We start from the raw sequence: 25,706 nt of genomic DNA on the forward strand, positions 1-25,706 counted from the left end.
TCGTAGTCACCCTTTGAATACTGGAATGTCTTTGATAATAATCTGTGATACCAGGACAAGCTGAGATGAAACTATAATTTGATCTTTTTGCTAAATCTCTTTGTTTTAACCTTGCTCAATGCTATACAGTGTGATTCCAGACCTGCATAGAAGGTAGGGAGGACTAGAGAGTGAGAATCTGGAAATAAAAAAAAAAAGGTAGTTTTTGAATCTTATTGATGCAGTAATCAAATTTTAGCATGTTGCCTGTCTTCAGATAAAGATTGGTTGTATTGTGGGTTTAGACCCTCCGTTTGATTTGTCAAAGCAGAAGGAAAAGACTTCATGTCAACAGTCACCAGTCCTTGAGAGTAAACTGAAGAGGTAAATAAAATCCAAGGAAGGAAACATTGTTATGAACACGATGAAACTTTTTCACACAGAGTGAGAAGCTTTGCCCCAAAGCAGGTTATTCTGAGCTCTCTTGATTCAGTGACTTGCATGACATGAAAGTCTATCAAGTTCTGATTTTTCTCTTCATTTGGGGAAATTTGAGTTTGGTTCTATGCTGCTGCCACTATATCACACAGAGGATATTGAAGTAACTAATAAATATTAATATTTCCTTCTTGTTCTCACAAAAAAAATTGTGAAAATAAGTCTCTGAGTTATCAAGGAGCATGTCTTACTAGATGAGCTAATATTTGTGAGTGGATGTTGTCACTTAAGAAAGTAAACAGAAAGCCATTTTAATTTCAAGCTCTATTACAAAAACAAAAGATCAGTATTTGAGAGATGTTCTGTTTGTTTCTGTGTGCACTATAGGTTCTCTAATTTACTGGTATCTACTGTCTGGTATGCCAAAATAATCATAACTCTAAAGTCTTGGGTAGCTTTCTTAGTGTTGAAGGAAGAAGACTGCTGTGGAGGTGCCAAGGATTTATTTTTCTGTCTGACAGTCCAAGGGTGGCATTAGAATCACAGAATCATAGAATTATTTAGATTGGAGAAGGTCTTTAAGGCCATCAAGTCCAGTCATTAACCCTGCACTACCAAGTCCACTAGTAAACCACATCTTAGGTGCCACATCTACACATTATTTAAATACTTCTGGGGATGATGAATCCAACACTCTGGAACTCTGGCTGATGTCAGAGCCTGCTTTATGTAAGCTCTGAAGAAAATGTGTTTGGTGTCCTAAAGCAAATCAAACACTGCAAGAAAGTTCAAGGTGTAGTTTTGAAGCAACTCTGTGTGCTACTATTGGGCAGTGCTTTACAGGAACAGAATATGTGATTTCTGTACTGAAGCTTATATTGTCTAAATCATGTAAAACACAGAATCTAAGACTTGGACCAAACTTCTTACCCTTGCTGCATGTGCAGCTTTGAAGCCTTACTAATTGAGTGTACAAGGATTGTGTGAAAATGACACATGGGCATGTCTGCTTCTGTCACTTGAGTGCAGTGGGGCATGCCATTATAGTTGTATAGACAGACCGTGACAGCTGACAGTAACAATGTATTGTGCCAACCTATTCACTAAGATATCTCTTGGATTTGATTTGGCAGAAGAACTGAAAACTACATTTTCAACATTTTTATGTATTGTATTTAAATAATAATATATATTGGTTTTTAATAAGGGGAGTGGCTTAGTCCAGAGCCAGCATGAACCTTGTTTGTTGCATTGGGCAGAAAATGCTACTAACAGAGCAGCTGGCACGTACCTTCCCAAGCTCCATCTGTCAGAGTCTGCATTGCTTTATGAATCACATTCCTAGTGGAGAGATTTGTTTCTTGCTATAATATTTTCAGCCTGGATTAAAATGGAATTCCTCAGTTTTTTTTTTAAATATTAAGTTTGTATTTATATGTGATGTATGTATATCTCTTAAACTTTCCATTGGAATTAACATCTCCCTTTTCTTCCTCTACCTTCCTCAAAAAAGAGGATGATTTTAAAAATTGAGACTCTTCTATTTACAGTTAATCAACAGAATGAAAAACAATTTCTTGTTTTTTGTCAAGTAAAAGAAAATCAGCAAGGACACAGTGAGATAGACTAAATTTGGTCTCAGCCCATAGAAATGCTAATTTGCTATCAAGGCTATTCAGGACTGGTCAGGGGAATATTATTGATGGAAATGAAGGATTTGCTTCTAGCTGATTGTCTTGTGCATGCAGGATTTGGGGGAAGGGCTTGTCTGAAATAGAGTTTGCAAATTACAGGCAGTGCTGGTTACACTGCTGTATGTGTTTGCTAAACAGTAATTTGGTGTGTGTCTTGACCCTTGAGATAAAGAAGCTGAGTAGTCAATGTTTTTTGTCAAGATAGTGTTTCCAAAAAGAAACAGACTGAAATCTTGTTTGTGGATTGTGGTGATAATCATAATCTCATCTTCTGGTGTCTTGAATTAATGCCAGCTTTATTGAGCAAGGTCTTTACCTGGGGAGAAGAGATTTCAAGTTCTTCTAGTTGCTCTGCATTTTGTATAGCTGAGTTACTGCATCTTATCTGGAGAAACTCAACAGTCATGGTATTATTTCATACCAGTGGTTTTTTTTTGTTTTTTTTTTTTTAGATGCTAGAAGGAGATTGCTTTGAGTTGAGTGGTAGATGCTAGCTTTGCTGTGTTTATTGAGGATTTCTGCCTTAGTAGATGTGAAGAATTACTGTTTACTGAATGAACTTGAAAGAATTTTTTAATCATGCTGGTTTCAGTTTTGGGGTTTCCATAGTGAGAGGTATCTCAGGGTTTAGAACTGCTCTTAATGGTTAGGTGTCTTTCTGTACCATACCTGTCTTTCAGATTCCTCCGTGCTCTTGAAACAACTAGTTACCTAAGTAATTGAGAGCTTTGATATTTCTGTTTGACACTACTTCTCACTATTTCTTCAGTGTGAAGAGAGAAGTGTGCTGAATAGTCCGTTCTATTTCCTGTTTTCTCTGTCAGTGAAGGATTGACTGTCATCCCCCTGGAGAGTCCTTGGACAGGAGGTGGACATGTTCAGTGGCTGCAATATGTTGCTATTAATAGCTTGCAAGCTATGGGGTAATTAAAATCTTGAGCTTTTACTTGCACACACACAAATTCAGGGATGATAGAGAAGTACAGCAAAAAGACAAGTTCTGATAAAAAATTACTTCAGTAAAACCCTTGAACATTTTTGTATTGCACATACTTTAGTACTGATCTTTGTGATGCAGAATTTTAGTTGAGATTTGCCAGTGGTCAGGAATGTGTGGGCTTTTTGGCTTTAGTTCCACTTCGTATGGAGGCTGGGTTGGTCCTGTCATTCTATAAGGCTGTACTTGGACTCTTCCTGTTATTTGTCCCCATGTAAATGCTTTCTTTTCAAATTTTCCATAGTTGTTTTTGCTGATTATAATAATGATACGAATGGCAGAGTAAGTGGTACCAGTAACAAGAATATGGATAGTGACCTTCTTATGTTGAAGAAAGACTGTAGATGAACTGTAGTAGTGATCCTCTGCAGCCTTGTCTGTGGTGCTGTGAGAGGGTGTCTCTTGTCCTAGTATGTTGGACAAGGGTGAAATTTAAACTTCTGAGCTAACTCTTCTTATGGCTTACGTCAATTTCCAGTGGGGGACTTGGGGTGCTGATCAGTGAGGAACAGTCCCACTTGTAGTTAGGTAAATTCCAGGCCAGATAGAACTCTATGGATATTGGGATGCACTCAGCACATCATTTGTGCCCTTGAAGTAAATGCATTGCCTAGCCTAATGTGTTGCAGAGAGAACTTCTTCAATAGAATTGCTGTATGGCACAAGTACTGTAAACCTGTTGCAGGAGACAGTTGACACACCTGATTGATAATCTTATTTTTATCAGCATGACATATTTAATGTAAGTAACCCCTTTTGTAAATTTTGAAACCTTAGTTTCCCATGCCACTTTGGAATGCTCTATATCCCTTAAGGCTGTATCTGTGGTGATAGAGTGATAGAAAGCCTGAACGCTCCCTGCTGAGTGCCTGCTACTAATAACCACAGTCTGTGTAGATCTACTTGGATGGCTTCCAGGTAGGTAGTTGGCTTCTGAAAGTTCTTCAGTATATAGAAACTTGTAGCACTTGCTCCTGTGACTTGCCAGTCTGTCTCTCTTCTTTCATTTATTACTGACACTCTGGTGTAATAACCACCAGTAATAAACAAAAAAGTCTACCATGGTGCAGCCTGTTTACAAAGCAGTCTGACAAGTTCTATGAAAAACAGGTAAGGGAGAACCTGTATCTGTGGGGTACCTACTTATTTCAGGATGTAGCTCCTCAGTTATTTACAGTGATCTAGGAATATGATATTCAACATAAATTTTGTTTAGCCAAAAGTCTAAGCTAGTGTATATGGCATATTTAAACCTTTTAAAACACATTACTACTACAGCTTGGATGTGGAATACTTACTTATAGAACTTATATTGTGGGTAGTTCAGAGATGTTCAAGCCTTTTGCAATTAGCAGTGAGAAGTAACATATAAACCCTTAAGACCAGCTTTGGTTTGTTGAAAATCTTATCAGATCAGTGAAGCAGCAACTTCAGACTCATGTGTCTGAAGTTCCACACAATGTTACAGACCCTTGCTTTAGGAAGGTTTGCTCCTGTTTCCTGACTGAGGAAACCACTTTTTAGAAATGAATTCCTTCCACTTCGGAGTGGAAAAAAAATTGACTGGATGGTTTGATATGGATCTCTGAGCTGAAATGGCAAGACCTTAGTGAAGAAAACAGGACTTGGGAACCTGACTGTAGTGCTTGTGTTATCAGAAAGCATGCATTCTTTAAATATCAGAGATGGATACATGATGAGATGAACAAAAGAGAATACTAATGGATGTATTGATGACTTTGCATAGTTGCATTCTTTGAATGCATTCTGTGCTGCACGATAGAGATTACTGAATTCCTGTGGCAGCTGATTGTAGTAATCCTAATTTTATCTTCAATCAACTAATGATAGGTAGAATTCTTTTTCAAAGATGCCTAAGTGTAGAATGGAACAATTTTCTTGTGTTTGCTTGTGAAACAAATGCAAATACATTGCAGTGTTGCATTTTAAAGGCGCATGAGCAGTGGCAAATAGAGCTGAGTGTAAAGCTGTTCCTGTAGCTTGATCACCAAGAGTGATCAAGCCCAGCAACAGAGCTCCAAGCATCTGAGCAGCCATTGGGTGCTCAGTACTTAAGAGTTCTGTTTAACTTACTGATTACTGGGCTGCTTTAGGGCAGTTCTCTATTAGTAGTTTATCCTGCATGAGTTTTTCTGTGCTTGAATTTGCACATATTCCAACAGCTTGAAGATGAACAATGTGGAGCAACCCATGCCACATACTAAGGAAGGGGTTTTGATTTGTTTCTGCTAGGCCAGCCAGCCAGGGTGATCTGATAATCTACTTTCTGACCTTTGTCAAATGGAACCAGTTGTTCTGGTGGGGAATTTATCTTACAGGGAGTTTCAAACCCAGTGAATGGAATTGAAGTTGGAAGGCGAGGAAGAGAGTACTGAGTATTGAGTACTGAGGGTATTGACTGGTGTGTTCACAGTGGAAAGTTTGACTTCTGAAGATGATTTGCAGGGTGAGCTGATGAGATTTGTGGAGGGAGCCTGTACATGCAGTTGTGTGCTGTATGAACTGGCACATGGTGGGAATTAGCTGAGGGAGAGAGATGGGAGGGCAGGTGCCTTGAACAATGCACACACAACATTGTGGGGATGTGCCTGTGTGGTGGCAGTTTGGAGAGGGGAAGAAGATGTGCCTTTTAAAGATCAGCTGTAGGATGATGGACAGGTTCCTCATCATTTGACCTTGACATGTCACTGAACTGAAGACTCAGTAATTAAGTTTCTACTCTGTTTTTATTGTGTCAATTGCTTGGTTGCAGGACCGGTTTTTTGAACTTACAATAGTATTTATGTAAACTTTTCAAGGAAGCTTTATAATACAAGTTACATTTGACAAAAATGCATGGTACACAGTGTGGACTGACATGCAGTTTTAACTGTCTCTTTATGTACCCCATTAAATTACATGAGAGGTTTTCTTTTCAAATTTTTTTAGTATTAAGTCTAGTTATGTGAAAGCAGTTTCAAACAGGAATTTTATCATAGTCACATGACTATTAAAGTGGAATTGGGGATACAGGTGGAAGCTTACAGGAAGGAAACTTTAAAAGCTATGATGTTCTGCAAAGAATATCCACTTTGCTACTAAAGGAGATTAAATTTTTGTTTATATCAAGGATATCTGGAGAAAAAACAGTTTCTTTGAAGCTTTTAATAGATCACAAAGTAATTCTGAACCATTAGGAAATAAGTCAGGTGACAGTCTTTGTATTGTGTTGTCTTAGAATTGAGTAGTTAACTAGTGTTTATGTATTACATTGAATGTAAACATGTGCACTGTCTTCTAGTCTGCTTTCAGTTTTTGCTTAAAAAAAGATGCTGAAGTAGCAGTTGAAGAGCATTGGAGCTCTTGGCTCCCTCCTGTTTCTGTCACACAGTTCTTGGCTTCTCCCTCTATCCTCCTGCCTTTGCTGTCTGTGAAGCTTTTAGCTTCTATCTTGTGGATGCCAGCAATTCTCATTAAAATAATGCAAAAAAACTGTATATCAAGTTAGTTCTAATCTAAACAGTTAATTCTGGCAATTTCAGTTTGCAGATTATCTGCAAGGCTTGAAAATGTTTCTAATCTAGTTCTTATGGGACATGAAATGCAGTCCATAACTCAACTATGTTCATTTAATCCTCCTGCCAAAGTAGTAATTTGAGCAAATAGCTAAAATGTTTGGTGCTTAGACAAATGAGAGCAAGGCATTTAATCACCTAATCATTACACATGAAAAGAAACTTGTTATACACTGAAGTTTTCTCATTTGACAACACTCTGTAATGGAATGCTGTGACTTTGTCACCACTTAGTGTTTAGCCTAACAGTGTTTAATTGAAACTTTGTAATAAGAAAACTGCTTGAGTAAAGGCTGCAGATCTCCATTTGAATTTATATGAAGTTACACTAATGTTGGCTGCTGCTTTATTGGCTGTGTCTAGTTCAGTAAAACTTTTATTTCAGACACCACTGATCTGCTACCTTCATTTTTACCATTTTCCATAGTGACGGAAGTTCAAGTATGAATTGTCAGTTGTTTTCTTTAGGCTGTAGTTCGTCAGGACAATGTTTTTAAAGTCACTGCTAGTGATGATTTGAAGTTTAAAGTGCCTCTTCGGAAAGTCACAGTGCTTTCAGAAATTTGTTTCTTGAACCTTTAGTAGTCGTTTTGCAGGTTATGTTTTCTGAAGAAGCAAAGTGACTTTTACTATTGTTCTTTTTTTCTGACAGCTAGAAATGTCAGTATTTTTTTTTAGATGAAAGTTAGCTTTGTTTGCATTTGGAAATACTAAAAAATTGCGTTTTACGTAGTCTGTCCTTAGTACGTGCAATAGCTGTTGTGCCTTTTGGCAGCAGATTACATTGAATCATTCTTTCTGCTTCACATTTTAGAAGGTGTCTATATATGAATTCCATTTGAAAGATGGCATTAACAAAGTGTCACTAATACATGTCAAACATTGCTAGGAATGTTAGTCATGATTATGAACAAAATTTCTGAACTGAGGGGAACTCAGCAGTGTTTAAAATATACATAAGCAAAATGTAGCGTAGCATAACGTGTTGCAGTATTTAGGTCATGATGCAACTTTTATAATATACGCAAACAGTTTTCTTCTTAAAAATAAGAGGCAGAATTTAAAAGTGAATAAGAAGAAATTACACTAGCACTGAGTCAGTTGTGTACTCCAAACTCTTCCCTTATGTGGTGCATCTCTGCTGTAAGGGAAGAAAAGGAATTCTGGATAGCTGCAGGTTGCAAGTTGGGTACTAGATGAAATACATGGCCTCCACTGCGGGCTCCTAAGGTGTGATACAGGGAGTACTTCAAAAGGGGTTCTGTTCTGTCTGTGTCTTTTAATGGTAGAGGTGGTTTTGGTATCTCCCATCCTGCCAGAGAGGAGGGACTTACTCGGGCCATGCAGCTCAGGTCGTGTAAACAGTTCCTGATCTTGGACAGTAACCTGCCCTCTGACTAGGGAGCCATGCCTCAGGACACACTGAGGACTTTACCTTAGCAAGGTGTGATTTCAGTGGGAAAGTCGCCCTTTCCCTATATTTTTACCCTTTAGGGGGAAGTGTATATTCCTTTCTAATACCTCAAAATATGCATGCCTTCTCAGTCAATGATGAACTTTCTCAGCTGTCAAGGAATGTTTATTAAGCTTTTGTGTGAGGAGGGATAATTTCACAAGTACTTCTGTATGCAGGAGGCCTCTGTGCATACCATCCTGATGCTCTACTCGCCCTTCTCCTGGTCTGTGGGATTAGTAGCCAGCATAGCTGGAGGGTGGGCTTTGTAGATGGCATGTGGAATAGGGGACACCCAACTGTGGGAAAATATTTTTCTGTCTTAATTAGCCTAGGCTACATGACCTCATAAGAAATGGCAAAAGGAGTATTTCACTGGTGGTGGGGATTTGGAAGCTTTTTGGGAAATGAGGGATTGGGCAGGCTTTAGAAACTCCAGCGAATCACAGTAGTGTTGTTTTTCCTACTGAATGAATTGTTTCGTGGCATCTAAATTTATTATTGTTAAAAAAAATCGAATACTTCATCTCCTCCATATGATTGAGATTTTTTAAAAATCTCATGCAGATCAAGTACTTTGGCTGCTCAATCAGAGCTTCTTGATTACAGATTCTTCCAAATACAGGTTGTATTTTTTTGTTCCTGTCCTTTTTCCCAGTCCTCTTCCTTGCCTAAAGCAGATGTCTTGTTGTTTTGCTTTACAGGCTCCAGATAAAAGGAAAGCATTAGAAGAGACCAAAGCCTACACAACTCAGTCTCTAGCCAGTGTTGCTTATCAGATCAATGCACTGGCCAACAATGTATTGCAACTGCTGGACATCCAAGCGTCCCAGCTACGGAGGATGGAGTCCTCCATCAACCATATCTCCCAGGTAATCACTCTTCTTTTTTAATAGAGGACTGATAGTGTTGGAGGAGGCATTATCATCTCTCTTATTGAGTTGGATAGTTTATGTTGACTTCTTTATTGTGATGGAAAATGATGATACTTTTTTCTTTCTAATATTTATGAAACATGCTTTGTGATTAAAGTCATGACCAAAATAAAATAGTTCCTGTATCAAGAATGCTGGAATTATATTTAATGCAGGAATTAATTATTAAGATGTCAAGAGCTGAAGCTGCACTTGAGGGAGGGGTTGAGAGAAGGATTCTCTTTTTGAAGGAAATCCAGGTAGAAGTGCCATATGGGAGGTGGTATTTTATTTAACACATGCAGTGAGTTAATTTGTTTTCATAGCCTTGCAGGATATAGTTTAATGTGCTGTGTGGAAGGGGAGAGGGGTTCACATGCTGCCACTACCTGCTCAAACCAAACTCCTTCCCAGCCAAGGCAGTTAAATGAGTGAGCTGACCTGACTTGTACTGTGACTGCAGTATTATTGGAATTTCTGCAGTGAGGACATGGAAATAGATGGCAGGAGAGAATAGGCCTATCCCTCTTTGTGGCAGCCTGTATTTCCCTGGCTGAAGCTTCACCCTGGCTGCCTGCTTCTGTGGGGGGGGAAGCATTGCTGCTGCTGCCTCCCTTGTACCTGATCATCGGCCTGATTGTATGCTAACTCAGCCAAAAAATGTCTGCTGCATTCTATCTGGAAGTGGTTTGCTGCATAACCAGGTGTGTGCCATGTTAGTGCCAAAGAAGGGCAAAGAAGGGACAGGACTCAGTTATTTCATTCTTTCACTGCTATTCTGAAATAGGCTTGAGGGAGTTGTTAACAGTCCAGTATCCACACTCTGTCATGCTCTTACTGAAATTCTGTAGGTTCTTCACTGGGCTTTGTCTTATGTCTCTTTGAGATGTTTAATAAACAAATAGTACAGGATGCAACCTAAAATGTTCTTCAGTGCATTAGCCAGTGAATTAAAAACCTTATCTGGTCAAACAGCATCCTGTTGGTGGTACACCTTAGACCCAATATGAGAAAGAAAATGCCACTTGTGGTCTCTGCTGTCTCCCTCCCTAGCCCTGCTTACCTCTTACTGTTTTTTTTTTTAAGAGTTGTGATTTTTAAACATCTGTCTTTGAAATGGCAGCACAGTGGTTTTATCAAAAGCATGTCAGCAGGGAGAAGATTCCAGTGCATATGGAAGGGCCCTCCTAGTAACAAACCTATCAAAAAGGCACGAGAGGTCAACATGTGCTGAGTGCTAAACAATGCTAAAAGCTGTGTGAAGTATTTAAAAAGCACCTGCCACTGAAACAGGAAAGTAGGAGGAAATGAAATTGCTGTAGATAAGTTTTTTTTGTTCTGATATGTATTCAGAGATGCTGGGATTATGACTACCTCTTCAGAAATGACTGAATAAAGAATTGAATCTACAGACTTCCCCAAGCATTGGATGCCCTCTTATACTGAGCATATATTTTCTTAAGTGTTAAGAGCTGCAATGTGTGTGTGTGAAGCAATTATTGTTAAATTCTCATTGGCCCACTAATATGACTAACCATGGAAAAAACCTAAATGTTTGATACTGCCATAAAAGGTGTCAACCCACTGTACTGTTTGCTGCTTGGATTGAAGGCACTATTGCTGAAAGCTATTGAGTCACCTGATACATGAACTGTTTACTAAAGGCTGTGAACAATCAGTGCTTTGTAAAAGCTTTTGAGGAGTGTTTAGCAAGGTCACTTGCTTGTAGTTTCTGTCCTGGTTGGTCTTGCCTGAAACTAATCCTTGCTTATAAATGGACCTCTGCAGACTAATTTTGTAGAATTAAACTGGATGCAGATAATGCACACATATCAGCTCAGCCATTTGCTTTGAAGTGTTTCTGCTCAAATGCTTCAACTGCCTTTCTTAAATCAGATGTACAATTGCTGTGATAGACTGTTTTTAAATGCTTTGGGATCTCCAGAGTGTCCTTCCCTGTGCCTGTATCAATTGTGAATATTTTCAGGTTACTAAAACATGGGGATGAACAAATTCTCAAAATGGCATTCTTTTCCATGAAAGAAGTACTGCCTAGGAACACAGAACTGAGGCATTGCCAGTCAATTACCCAATTCCGAGTCTTGTAAAAAAGAGCAGCTATCTGTGAAATAAGGTACAATTTGATAGTTCTTCTAAGGAAGAAAGTCCTGTGGCTCTTCTGAGAGAAAACAGACCGTTTTGTTTCCATACTGGTTTTCAGTTCATTATGCATGTTCTCAGAATTACTCTAAGCTAAATCCCTGGATGCCTAAGCCTGATTAGTAGCCACCCTGTATTTTTCCTAGCTTTATATTTTCTTCACTGGAAAAAGCACTCATAAAAAGTTAGGTGATTTACTAGTGTGTTATATTGTTACTGGTGCCTAATTTTACAGATGGAGATTGTGCATGGTTTTATAGGAAAATAATTATTTGACCTTGGTTTCTGAGAGGTTTCATGAGTAATTGCAGTTTGGTGAGGGAGCACTTTTCTGAGGTGGAGGCAGTGAACAGCTCCAGGAATGGCTTTCACATAGCAGCCAGAGCAAAAACCTGCCCAGCTGCATCTGTATTTTCTGTAGTTACAGTTGTCTTTCAGCTGTAATGCCTGGGTCTGGAGTGACCTGCCATGTGATCATTTATTAAACCCATGTACACATAGAGCTCAGCTTTTTGGTTTAAATCCTTCATACTGACTTGGAGCATTGCCAAGCTGACTTGACCTTTCCAAGCTGCTCTGATATGGCAGAGCAGAGTCTTGGTCACTCTTCTGGAGAAGTTTGGAAATCCTTCTGGTATAAGGGATCCTACTTACCCTGTTAGACAAGATTTGGGGGTGGAGGGAAAGATAGTAAGTGTATACTTTGCACCAACATGAGCATCAAGACTTCACTGATGGCATTTACTTAGCAAATGTGCCAGACACCATCCTACAAGAATGCAGGATCCAGGGAACTGCAAGCCTGTCAGCCTGACCTCAATGCCAGGGTAGGTCATGGAATGCATCATCTTGAGTGCTATCAGGTGACACATGAAACCAGGGAATCAGGCCCAGCTAGGATGGGTTTGTGAAGGCAGGTCCTGCTTGAACAACCTGATCCCCTTCCATGACAAGGAGACCCACGAAGTGGTTGAGAGAGAAGCTGTGGATGTGTCCACCTGGGTATTAGTAAAGCCTTTGATGCCATTTCCCGCAGCATCTCCTGCAGAAACTGGCTGCTGATAGCTTGGATGGGTGTGCTCTTTGCTGAGTAGAAAACTGTGAGATGGCCATGCCCAGAGAGTGTTGGTGAATGGAACTATGTCCAGCTGGTCACTGGTCACCTGTGGTGTTCCCCAGGGCTTGGGATTGGGGCCAGTCCTGTTTAATAGCTTTATAAAAGATCTGGATGAGGGGACCCTCAGTCAGTTTGCAGACACAGCAAGGGTGGGTAGAAGTGTTGATCTGCTGGAGGGCAGGAGGGCTCTGAACTGGGATCTGGACAGGCTGGATGGATTGGAAGAGGCTAATCCAACAAGACAAAGTGCCAGGCCCTGCAGTTGGACTACAACAAATGCAGCATTCCAGGCTTGGAGAAGTATCTGGGAAGCTGCCCAGCAGAAAAGGACCCAGGGATGTTGGTCAACAGAAGCTGAACCTGACCCAGCATGTGTCCAAGTGGTGAAGACTACCAGTGCCATCCTGGCCTGTGTCAGAAGTAGTGTGGCTAGCAGGACTAGGGAAGTGATTGCCCCTCTGTACTCAGCACTGTTTCTTGGTTGAACTCAGCTTTTCCTCTCTTCTTGGAAATGAGAGTTGACTTAAAACCTATACTTTAAGATAAATTTTTTTGCTGCTTCTTTTCCACAGAATTCAAGAGAACAAAGATGGGACAACCATATTTCTCAGAGGAGAGAGGTTGACAAGGGACATCCTTGTTTACTGTGTCAAAACTGAAAAATGTAACAGATCAGCACTCACATTTATGTCAGAGCTGCAGCACTGGGTGTAGCAACTATTCGTTTTTTCCCCCTCTACAGAAACAGTTTTTAAATAGCTCAGTATTTAAATCCAAGCATGAAGAAAGCAATAGTCTCCTTTTTAAGAAATGATAATTTTCACCAGGAAACACTGCCTTCTTAACATTCAGTGTGAAGATTTTCTTTTGCAGCTGAAGCTCTCCTGTAATGCGAAATAGCTACTATTGCAAAATAATGTGTTCTGAAAACATCACTCTCAGCAAAAAAAAAAAAAGATACATGCCCATCTTTTGCTACCATTTAAAGTTATAAGCTCTTAAAACTAAAAAAATAATTTAAAAACTCCCCTGAATTAGTTCAGAAGAATCTTTGCCTGTTACTATCCATGTCTAATTGCATGTGTAGTTCAAGTGCTGCATGCAAGCAGAAAGTCAAATGCCTTATGTTGCTGCAGCATGGTTGTGTAGGTAGAGTCAGGGTAACAGTGCAGATATGCAGATGTCTTCTTGTAGGCTTTCTGAATCCTACAGCTGTGGCCTGTGTTCAGTCACCATAGACAATCCCAAATACTAAGGCCTTTCCATTGGGCTAGCTAGCAGTCAGGACTGATGTGGATTAGCTTTCAGAGAGGTCCTGCTGAACATGTTCTGTAACATGGGCTTTAAGGGGTGAGCTCCAAAGTTGGTGTTTGACAGGGAAGAGGAGCGCAAGAGCTGTCATGTGCTCAGCCTGTCTCTGGTGACGTGAAATGCAGTGCAGGTACAGTGGTGACTCTTTATGATTGAGTTTTTGTGGGAAAGAGCTTTCAGAGTGTGTGTGTGTAGTTTGGATTAATGTGATACTTCATTTAGGGTTTGTAGTCTATGATCACAACATAGTTTTAATGTCAAGATTTTTGTGGGTCTGGGTCCTCAAGGAGACAAGAGCAGTTGTTGGTTGCTGTAAAGTTCTTTATTGCATGAATACATCAGTCTCAAAGGCAGAGAGTTCGGAGTATTGAAGTCCATCCTAAAAGCTTTCTGGGATAGAGTCCTGAGCAGAAGCAGGAAGAGCAACTCTCACACCTTTCTTCTTTTTCTTCTCTTCTTCTTCCTCTCTCACCCCAGTACAGGGGATTTTATTCATAAATCATCCAATCAGCTAGAAACATGATTCTAAAACATTCTTCCTACACCTATCAGAACTCAATTCTAAAGTACAAAAATAGTGTCAGTTCTTAGACATAATTTATACATATAGTTCTATCTGTTCTATCTAGAAATGCAGCCAATGTTCTGCTTTGTTTTTGTTATGCCTGGAGCTAAGTTACTGAACTTCAAATTAGGCTTTAGGGCTTTTTACTCTCTTAAGGCACTTAAAGTATATTCCTACTTAGTTAAAACTAAAACTTACACTTCTACTTCGTGTCTATGTGGCTTAATATATTTTAATTCCTCTAAAGGCTTTAATTCAATCCCTGCATTCTTTTCTCTCTCTGAGGGACTCAGGTTTCTATTTTATACACTCCAGCAGTTTAGTTCATGTTTGAGAGCCAAGAAGTAGAGGGTAGAAAATGTGACAACTGTGCTGATGAATGTGGATGGTCATACCTAGAAAGAAGCAATTATGTGAAGCACTTCAGTACGCTTATGGATGGGAGCAGAATACCTTTCTAGATCCTCTTAATGGTTACTGTGCCTTCGAAGTACAGCTGTCCAGGTACTTTTATGCTGAACATGCCTCTTTAAAAAGAATTAAATGCTTTGATCCCTGACCTTTGTCTATGACCTGAAGAACACACAGGCTAGATGGTGGAGAGAAGATTAGCCAGAACTAGCAAATGGTTGACTGCTGTTAAGAAGCAGGATCAGTACCTGGAGTGCACAGTGTTCAGAACATTCTTTGGAGACCATTCAGAACATAGAGCATATCCTCAACAAATCTGGGACTAACTCTGAATTAGGAAAGGTGACTCATATGCTGAATGGCAGAGCTTCAGTACACAGGACTCTTAATTGAACCAGCAAATTCCTTGGGAGACTGAGCAAGGTGCAAGGTCCTACACCCTAGGGTAGGGCCTGAAGTGCATTTGTATGCACTGGGAGGTGACTGTGTGAGTAGCAATGTGTTCAAAAGGAGCTGGTGTGCTGATGGGTGCTGTGCTGAGAGTGAGCCAGCAACCACAAGGCTATCTGAATAAGTGAAGCAGTGTGGTGGGGCTGCCTTGGGAAGATTGTGGCTGACAGATGAAAGGCAATGATGCGATTTCATCTGGAGTGCTGGGTCTGAGTTAATTTTTTTTTTTGTCACCTGTGCCTTGTTCAAGTGTGATTTAGGGAAACTGGAGACAGTCCAGTAGAGAGGGATGCGGACATGGTCAGGGGCATGGAGTATGCAGCCTGCAAGGAGAGGTTGAAGGAGTTGTTAGTTTGGTCTGATAAAGAAAAAGCAAAGCAGTGATGTTATGGTAGTCTAGTAGTACTTAAGTCTGTTTCTGTCTCTGCGGCTAGTCTTTTGCTTGATAGTGACAGTGTAATGTTAAGCAGCTAGCCATAAGCTGACACTTGACAGATAAGTACACAGAGTTTGGAAAAGTGGAAAAGCCTTTTTATTTTGGAGTGGGATGCAGCAGCACTGGATCTCTGCTATGACTCTTCAGTATTACACTGCAGCAGCTGGATACATCCTAAAAGCTGACGAAGTATCAATATACAAAGTATCCTTGAGAGGCACATCATAAGTTACAGGAACTAATTGGTGGGGGGGGGAGATAATTGCAAAGTGCGGGGAGAAACTGCCATCATGTATCTACAAATTTTGCAAGCTCCACTTCCATCCAAACTTTCTTTTCCACACGTCCAGAAGTGTGTGGAGAGGCCAAAAGTATCAGCAGAAACTAGTGCATCATATAATGTTGTATACATTAGAAAGATAATGTCTTCTGTCTTGTTCTCTTGGACAGCCCATGCCTGTCAGCAGCCACAAATACTCTAAATATGGCCAGAAACTTGCACCTTTTGTTTAGATTAAGCTTGCCTTGGGTGACGTTCCCTCTCCTAATAAAGTGCTGACAGTTATCTCTGTGGCCTTTGCTTCACATCCTGTTCTTCCTGTTCTTTCCCTGACAGAGGCCAAGGCTCCAAGAAGTTGTGCTGTGCTTGCTCTGTTTATCTGTCTGCTTATGAAAATTGTTCTCAACTTTGTACATATCAGCTTCTACGTGATATACATAAATTGCTCAGAAAGGAGTATAATGTGTAAGAGTTGCCTTGTCACCCATTCAGCTGAGAAATTTCCTTCATGTCCACAAATGAATACATGTAGGATGTCTGTAATTCCTGTGCAGTTCAGCTGATGCAGTCAAAAAGAAAAGCCCAGTACATTTCCAACAAACAAATCAAAGCAACCCACTATGATATTTATGTATGCCTATGAGAGAGCAGCCACAATGTCAGCCTTTCTGTGATGGGGAAGAGCTGTTGCTTTGATGAAGAAGAAACTGAACCAGAAACTTTTGTTTCGTACGTATTTTTTTTTTTTCGGTGTGGAATGCAGGGTTTTGAACCTATTTTTGTGAAATGGGTGAAGTTGCTTACTTTAATGGCCGTTGACTGTCATTAATTCCTTCATATGCTTATTCCCATTCCGCTGTTTGCTGGAAGGGCAGTCTGAATGCATAGTTTTCAATGTGTTTTAGACCATTAAAACCTTCTTTCTGCTCAATGATTATTTGGCTGTAAGCTCTAGATACCTCATTAAATACTAAATGTAGAGGCCTGATGCAGCCTCTTGTTTTCTGAAATCAAAGCAAAAAATCCAGGACTGTGAACATGACTCTGAAAGTCCTTTTGGACAATTTTGCGTAACAGAGGAGTCATCAGTGTTTGTGCAGTCTTTCTAATGAAAACCTCTCATATCTGGAAGATATACCACACAGATTAAATGCGTCACCAACCTGATATAAAGTCACATATTGGGCTTTGCAATGAGTCTGGTTTTTTGTTTTTTGGTTTTTTTTTTTTTTTTTTCAGATGCATCTGATGAGTTTGCTGCCTGAAATTGGTTTTCCTTTTATTTCAAGTCTTAGTAAACCAGCAGTTTTCACTAGTGACTAGTTCATATGACTAGTTTCTGGTTTACATTGAATTAAAGTTTTATTTCTGTCAATGTTTTAAATGCTGTGTATGAGGTGATAAGAACATTGTGCCTAATAAAGCAGCAGGTAGCCAGCTACCGAAGCATTTAGTTGGTGTACCTGTGCCATCCAGTGCAGCTATTTGGGATGCTGTTTTTTGTGGCAGCTGGGTAGTGGTGTGCTTGAGCTGATTCTTTTTGGGGAAATGGAGGGGAAAAATGAGTGCAAGAAGCTTACTGTGGAGCAGATTGAGTAACAGCATTCATTGCAGAGCATCACTGAAGCTGCCACTCAAGCACAAGAACACATCCTGCTGGGTGCTTGTGGCTGGACTTCTTGGGCTGTTCAGATAGGAATTGCTTAATGCTTTCTGCTGGCTGGTTTTACTGGGGCCACATAAATGCTTAGTTAACTTTGATCAGCAGGTGGAAAAACAAGTAATGATTCACATGAGTGTTTATAAGCTAGTAATAACACTGCCACTTTTTATGATGCTGCTGGTTTGACTTTATTCTCTTTATTAACAGCCTTTTGGGACCCATTGATATCTGTTACGATGTCTTGTGAAAGCCCCCTTGCAGGTCATATGTATGCAGAGAACACTTTATTTGTTCATGGGAGGTCTATGAATGACTTGGTAGCTGCTCTTCTAAAGCTGGGAAAACTTCTGTTGTTTTTCTGTAACTTTGAAAAAAATGTGTATGAAGTGTGAAAATCTGTCCAACTATGTTCATCTTACTAAACACTTGTTTTGTGGCTCCTGAGCCCCAGTGGGAATTCCTTCCCTTCTCCAGCATCATCTCTATATCACTGGGCCAGTCACAGACCACAAAAGGAAGTTTCCCTTTACTGGAAAAAAAAAAAAAAAATTATGATGGGTGATATAATTTATGGCTCAAGACCAAAATAAGTTACCCGGAACATTGTTTATTCGGGACAGCTTATTTTGCTGGAGAATATTGTGAATTCTTCCCTGACACTGCTGCTAGTGCCGTCACAGAGAGGGTATCGTGGCAGTAGTGGAAATAAAGCTGTAAATTTTTTTGTTTAAAAGGTTATAGGGTTATAGGCTTTTTTATTCCTTGACAAAACTCAGAATGTGTTTTGAATGAGCTCATTTTAAATGATAATTAGTTTAGGCCATCATTTGCTATTTCTGTCATTCCCATTTGGAATGTTGACTATGCATGTAGAAGTAACTAGCATAAAAGTATGTGTGCCTTTTTTTTTTTATTTCAAAAAGAGATTACTAAAGCTGTCATTTTCTCCTCTAATGTTAAAATCTGGTTCCTACAAATAGTTATATTATTTAATAATTTTGGCTAGTATTGTATCTAATTCCATCTTATGGGCATAAAAATGTAACTAATATGTGACCACAGAATCACAGGTTTTTGTATGTTGTTTGCTTTCTCTTTAAGCATCTGCTGAGTAGCTATGACTTCTTAATGACTGTATCCTTGTACGAGTGCTAATGTTTAATGTAGCTTTGCCTGTTCACGCCTACAAGCATTTGCTTTTTCGCCTCACATATTGTCCTAGGATGATTATTTACAATGGATCCAATGGTACAATTCAGTGTGGTTTCACACAAGACTTAAGCATGGCTTGCTATTTCTTTAACTGGCTTCTCTGTCCTTGCTTGCAAGAGAGAAATAATCAACCTGATCTTGTCACGCTATCTCAAATTCCTCTGTGTGGCAAGACTAGGAGCAACAAGGGTATGATTAAAAGCTATTAGGCTTCTAAATATAAAGTAAGAACAAGTAGGATGGGGACCTTAGAGTTGAGAGGGGTCATGATGGAAATAATAAAACATATCATTGCTTCACAAAGTCGGTTGGGCCTGTCATTTAAAAATATAAAAACACAATGACGACGGAAAGGCTTGATTTGATGGTAGGATTTTCTGCCTGCATGTTGAACTCAGTGTCTTAGAGGATTATTTTTTTCATTTTAAGTTAATATTTTTGAACTGTGTTCAAAACTAGGCTATATAAGGTTGCAAGATAAGCCTTCAAACCACAAATCAACCTTTATCAGACTGGAAAGGAGATAAACGCCGTCTTTGGGAAGCTGATCCTTCTTTGTCCATTTATAGGATTTTCTTACGTGTATGAAGTCAAGTATTGAGCAAGATACAGTAGCGGCCAGATGTAGTACAGGACTATAAAAGATGAGTTCTGCTGCAGATAAGGCTTGTCACTGAAGCTAGGCTAAAAAATGTGCTAACTGAAATTTTTGAGCAGGGTACATGTTTTTTGTTCTTTAATAGCCCTTAGGTAGTGTATGGTAAACTAATAAGTTGCCTTCTGATGTGAACAATTTGTGTATTCCTTGAAATAGTTCTTGAATTTCTTTTCATCAAAACTTAGATTAAAAGTAAGAAAAACTGAATTTGAAATTATGCAGTTGACCTGTGCATGTGTCTTGGCTGATCATGGCTTCTGAGAGTGGAAGAATGGTAGAAATACTGTTATTTCAGTGCTCCATCTCGGGCCACTTTTTTGCCTGCTGTTGGTGATGAATGAGATGCTGAAGTAATTGAGGAGAATCTCCATTTAGGAAATGGAGGAACCTCCAAATCATAACAGAAATTTTCTAACCTCATGTATGAGTCATTAAGGTAAAGAGAGAAGGCTGACAAATTAGCCTTTTTCAGCTGTGTAATCTCTTACCTGTGTCACTGTATTTTGATTTAGTTTCCTCATGTATTCTAAATCTCATGTTAAGAGCCAGCACCAATAGGGTTATATCACCTATAAGCTGATAGGAGCCAGGTCATCCTTTATTTCATTTGTTCCACTCTGCACACTGAGGTTGGCCATTTTACCACTTACATATTCCTGGCTTAGCCTCATCCTAACCTGATGTGTAATTAAGCATATCTGGTTTTGTGTTATGGATGGTGTTCACACCTGTAGGTATGTCTGCTAGTGCCTTATTTTGCTGGCAGCATAACAGCTGGCCTCAGAAGTGCTGCATCTATGATCAGTTTCAAAGCACTCATGATGTAGTGGTTGCATTGATGGTACTTTGGAATCTGAATGCTAAAGCTGGAGAGAATTTCTGGGGGTGTTCATGGTGCTTTGGTTAAAATAACAAGTTCTTCCCTTTTCTGAGCTCAGGCTGTGGCACATTAATAAATAACTAAAAGCTCAGGAACTGGGGGATGGTTTCCATAAGCCCTCACTGAGCCAAACTCAAGTTCAATCACTGGGGATTTTGCTGCTTTAAGCAGCAAATTCGTCCTGCAGTGCAGTGTGCCCCTGGGCTGGCAGCACTATCAAGCTTCTCTCCCAGTTAGCTTGCTTCATACTTCTAGACATCCAGATGTGGGAGCAAAAGGAGAGTGAGGGGACCACAACTCCAAGTTACTGGCATCTTATTTTCAATAACTTTAAGACTGTATTTCCTCAAGTTGCATTTATGTGTTGTCCTTCAGTCAATGCAGAAATTTCTTCAGAAGTGCTCTCTTCTAGCGCTGGCTGAAATACTTGGACTAATTATATCTGACATTTCTAAAAAAATTGTTTGCAAAACTTTTAAAATACTGGTTTTCATGTTTGCCTAGAATATGTTTCAGAGAATGCTGCTGACTGGTCATTGTTAGATAATGATTGGTCACTTACTTTGAGAATATTGAAAAGTGTCATCTAATCAGTAGAAACTGATTTAAGAAAATGTGGAATGAATATTTTCCTATGCATTTTTAGAAAGCAGAGAGGTTCTGCAAATAATTATGTGACTTAAGCAAACATCCTGGGAAAACAGATTGTGAGCAGTCTGCGGATCTTACTTGGATAGTTTTCCCGAGTCCTTTTCCCCTCATTCCCATTTGCTGAGATTTCTTAGTTGCAGTAGTTCTTAAAACAAATGTGTAGTTGTTGTTTATATTAGCTGTATACTTCTGGGAGTAAACACACTCTGTATTGCTGAATGGATACACACAGTTTAAATCCAAAAAAAGCATTGACCTCCCCAGACTCTACCACAGCAGTGGAGGGCGGTAGGCCACAGAAGTTTGCACAGCTGTCTTTTTGGTGGCCCATTAAATTGTGTTGTGATGTACCCCTTCATCTCTGGGGGAACTCAGCAGCACCTCCTTCCCTGGTTAAGGTAGCAATATATCAATCCCCACCACTTTCCTGTGCACTCAGGTTTCTTGCAGGTGTTCAGTGACTCTTCAGTGTGTGTCTAGTGTGCACAGGTCAGTGTCCAGTTGTGCACAGGTCCGTGGTGGTTGTTACTGTGGTGTGGAAGAGCTTCCTCTTGAAACACTGTGGTGCTGTTCAGAGGCTTATAACCCACCATGGTGTTTGGAGCATCCTCACCAGCATACCCCTCTGCCCTCCTCAGTTAGCTGTAAACACTTAATTGGTCAATATTTGTGTAGCAGATGCATAATTTCTGCCTAAAATGACAGTAGGAGATGGCCAGTCTTTTTCCTGCCATTCTCTTGTGACAGACACTGTTTTGTTCTCTGCCCCCTATTCCCTGAATTGTGGGCTCAGCTATCTGGAGACAAGGTCTTGAAAACTGCAGACTTCCAGCTGCTTCCTTTGACTAGCTTCATTCTCCATGTCCTCTCCAGTGGCTGATTCTCCTTCCCGAGTGTTTGCAATCGTATTTGACCATTATGCTAATAACTGCACAGTGTAAGTGGCTAATTTCTGAGCACATGATCAGTCTAATGAAGTGACTGTAGCAATAGTAGGATAATACATTCAGTAGCAGGGACACAGTGGTGTGCCTGTGTCTCTGTGCCTACTCACAAGACTTCTCTTCAGGACTTTTACTGTCTTTTAACCTGGCATCAGGATGCAGGGTTTGTGTTCAGGCGCTCTTGCGCAAGATGGAGTCAAGATGTTAATTTTGGGTCTGTGCATGTACAAGCCTGAGATGTGATCCTAGTGGAGGGACTGAATGATGGCACAGTTTCTTCTTGGGCCAGACTCCTTCTGCCACCAGGCCCTGACTGAGAAAAAGTTTTGGGTGGATAAGGTTGTGGCTCAATATGGGGTAAGTGTTAGTGGCACTTGTGAGGCCATCTGGATGTTATCAACAGATATAACTGCAGTATTTCATATCAGTCGTGGCCAAGAGTTGGAAGGCTAAGGGAAATCCATTTACAGAAACAATGTGCAACTTCCTGTTTGAATTGTGTGTGGAAATAAAAATGGCAATGGAGAATTAGAACAGCCTTAGCAATTCCATCTCTGCCTTGGCCCTTCCCACCCTGTTGAACTGGTAAATGTCATATATGCTTGTGATTGCTTGTCTGTCTTCTGCTTTTACTTAATATATCCCAAATTGCAAGAAGTCTGTATGACTCAGTCCAAGATGGTAGTGCAGTCTAAGGAAACATGTGAGGGAATTTTTATCAACTCTCCTTTTTTGCCTGAGTATCTTAACAGGCGATGCTCTGGAAACTCAGTTTTTGGAAGAAGTTTTAGCTGATGGAAGTTCATGATGCTTCTAAGCTTGTCCTCTGTAGATGTACCTTCTTGGTGAAGGGTGTTTGAGAAAGTTGATCTGTATTTCTCTTTGGAAACAAAAGTGAGGAACTTGTCAGATCCTAGTTGTTTTGGTATTCAAGCGACATGGAAGAGCTCTTTGCTAAAATGATATGCAGAAGATAGTATGAGTAGAGTGAACTGTAAAGTAGAATATATGTACTGAAAACTTTTATATTGGAATCTATAGTGGCTGAGGGTTGTTCCTGCCACCCTGTTTTACTGGTGGGCAGGGGGGACAAGAGGAAACAAATCGCTGTTGGTGGTTATCACTCCATTTGAATAGCACCTCATAGTACTGCAACAAAGTTGTTTGCTGTAGCATTTTGCCTACATTTTATTGAAATAAAATCTTTTAAAAGTCCAGAACTCTAGTAGTTCTCTTCTGGACTAAGTGGAATATTCAACCCTCGAACATTTAGGAAATGAGAAATTGATATTTTATGTAGGGTAAGCTGTGTTTGTGGCACTAATCCAAGAGGGTTTGTGGTGTAGCTAGTGTGGCCTTTAACCACATATGATGGCTGTTAATTAATACTCATGAGTTACTCCTGGTGTAGTGCTGACCCAGCTGAAAACCAGCACATCTCCCACTAGCTTGTATCACTGCCATCAGATGACATAAGATCAAAGAGGGATAGAAGGAACATTGTGCCTTGGTGATTTGTAATTCAACTATGTCTGCAGGTAGCTAAAGGACACCCATCATCATTCCAACATATGCTGTCCTTGTTTTATATGTGAGGGAAACAGTCTCTCTTAGAGCTGTCATCCTTAGCCACCTCATAGGCCCTGAATTCATGTGGAGAAGGGGGATGCTTGGGAGAGGTGTGTTTGTGTATGTGTGTGTGCATGTCTTTTTTTCTTGGTTTTAGATCATGTGGTGGTTGGGTTTTTCTTGTTTTAAGAAAGTATGTGTCTGAAAATTAATCCAGACCACTTTCAAGTAAATACATGTCATAAATGAGAGTAGCTTTTATTGTGTGAGTTTTGTTATTCTTTAGCATAATAATTGCAATATACAATAAATCCACTATCCCATCCAAATAACATAACCTTTATTATTGGAAAAGATTTTATTTTTCCTATTAGAGCTGATTAAATTAAGCACTGAAGAAGTGATACATTCAGGCTAAGGCAGTATTAGCTCACTTTTTCTTGGTGTGGGTTCTGTCCCATGCTCTTCCCAATATGACTTGCCAGCTTACAACTACATGTAAAGTATTAACTATTGGGCTCTTTTTGTTGTTGCTTGGGTTTTTTTTTTTTTAATTTTTTTTTTCCAGGCATGAGCATTCTGACTCATCATTGTTACAGCTTTATCAGCTTCTTACCTCAGACAAACTTTCATAAAATTCAGACTTGTTCTGTTGAGTTTATTTTTCATAGGCTTTTTTTAGATGGTTTCCTTTTCAGCCACCTGCAGTGCTCTTTGCAATTGCACATGTTCATCTCCTATGGAGTTGCTTTTTTTGGCACACAAAATGCTTTTCGTTTGACATACAGTTTTGTTCTACTCCCATGGTGGTTCTTTAGTGAGTCCAAACTACTGAAGAGGCAGTTTAATTTTTCCTTTCTGTTGTGCTTTCCTACAGTCAGAAATATATTTAGGTTTGTATGTTTTGTTTAATTCTAGACAAGTGCATTTCCAGTAAGGAAAAGAGGAACTCAATCAGCTAATTTAAAATGTTGGAGCTCTTATGTGGAAGCTTGCATAAGCATATTTAGTTTCTTTTTCTTCTTTTTTTCTTTTGAATTGACTTAGTCATGCATATCTTCAGGAATACCCAGCAAAAAAAAAAAAAAGTTACTGATATCTAATTTCACAGACTGAAATACACTTACACATACAGCTGGAATATTTACTTTGCATAGTCAAAATCATTTCATCTGCTTTTTAGGGCTGAATACAAATGTAACAGGACTACACATCCCAAATGTTGTTCTGTCAAAAATCCGTCAGCTTGTACTGTTGAAACACTTCTCTTTTGAAGTGTCTTCCACTTTGAGGACTCATTTTAATCAGCAACTGGTGTTAGTTAAGCATTGAAATGTCTGTTCAGCTCACTGTGTAGAACACTAGAGGAGAGGGGGTGTACCTTGAGAGTTCTCTCACTGGCATCATGTCTTGGTGAAGGGGAGGTGGTGGATCAGAGAAAGGGCTTAGTAAAAGAACTGACATTCAGAAAGATGTTTTTCACAGTGTGAAACTCAAGGGAATGGTTACCAGTTGTTAATTTGCCATGTGCTGTGGTTTTGATCTGATGCAGAGTTGGGTCTGTACTTCCTGTTGTGCAGTGCTTGTGAAGCAGTGGGGTGTGGGGCTCAGCCACGGCTGAATCTCGTGCAAATACTGGAAACCATATCCTGAGTGATCAGGGATTTTGTGTCAAAACAGGGAATAACACCATGGAAGCTATTTCTTTCTCTTCCCCCACTTCTGACACTGGATGCTGAAAAGCCATAGACTTTCGGAGGTGGGCGGAGATAAATGCCTTGTCTCCTCTTCTCTGTCTTCCCGCAGAGATATACATTAGTGATGAATTTTTTCATCTATTATACTCAAGCTCTTGAAGAAGGTATTGAAATGGAAAGTTACATTTGAAAGAAAAGAAAGTTATATAGAATACAAAAATTTTGTTGTGTTCCATATAAACGTGTCACAGGTCATTGGAGGGTTAGTGCTTTTATGAACATTATTCATTTTTAAAATGCACTTCCTATTGCAGTGTATGTACATTTAGTTTGCTCAAATGGTTAAAACTGGCAGTAGGCTTTGCCAGAGCACAGGAAGTATTATCTATAACTCACATTTTCATTAGCAATTAAAAACATCAGTGGAAGGTGTTTAACAGATGATTCTGGGCTATCAGCCACTGTGTGTCACTGTGCCCAGAGCAGGCAGCTGTGGCAGTGCTACCTGTACCTGTGCCCACCTGTACTCTGTCTATTCCTGGTGCTGCTGCAGGTGCACAGCTCCAAGCCCAAGCAGCAAAGCTCCTTGCTTGGCATAGCACAGGAAGTCTGGCAGAGCCAGGAATAGAACTTCAATCTGCTGTTTTCCAGG

The 25,706-nt window shown here is 39.8% G+C and overlaps 1 protein-coding gene across 13 annotated transcripts in view; it reads left to right on the forward strand.

The window, feature by feature from the left end:
- Positions 1–25,706, forward strand: part of ABI1 (abl interactor 1) — a 79,166-nt gene that overhangs the window by 15,091 nt on the left and 38,369 nt on the right. For all 13 annotated transcript variants that reach the window (XM_062507218.1, XM_062507202.1, XM_062507226.1 and 10 more), the window contains one exon: positions 8,841–9,008. In XM_062507218.1, the coding sequence (XP_062363202.1) occupies positions 8,841–9,008 (168 nt within the window). The remainder of the gene's footprint in view (positions 1–8,840; positions 9,009–25,706) is intronic.

This window comes from Cinclus cinclus, chromosome 1 (assembly GCF_963662255.1).
Source record: "Cinclus cinclus chromosome 1, bCinCin1.1, whole genome shotgun sequence".
In the NCBI taxonomy this organism is placed as follows: Eukaryota; Metazoa; Chordata; class Aves; order Passeriformes; family Cinclidae; genus Cinclus; species Cinclus cinclus.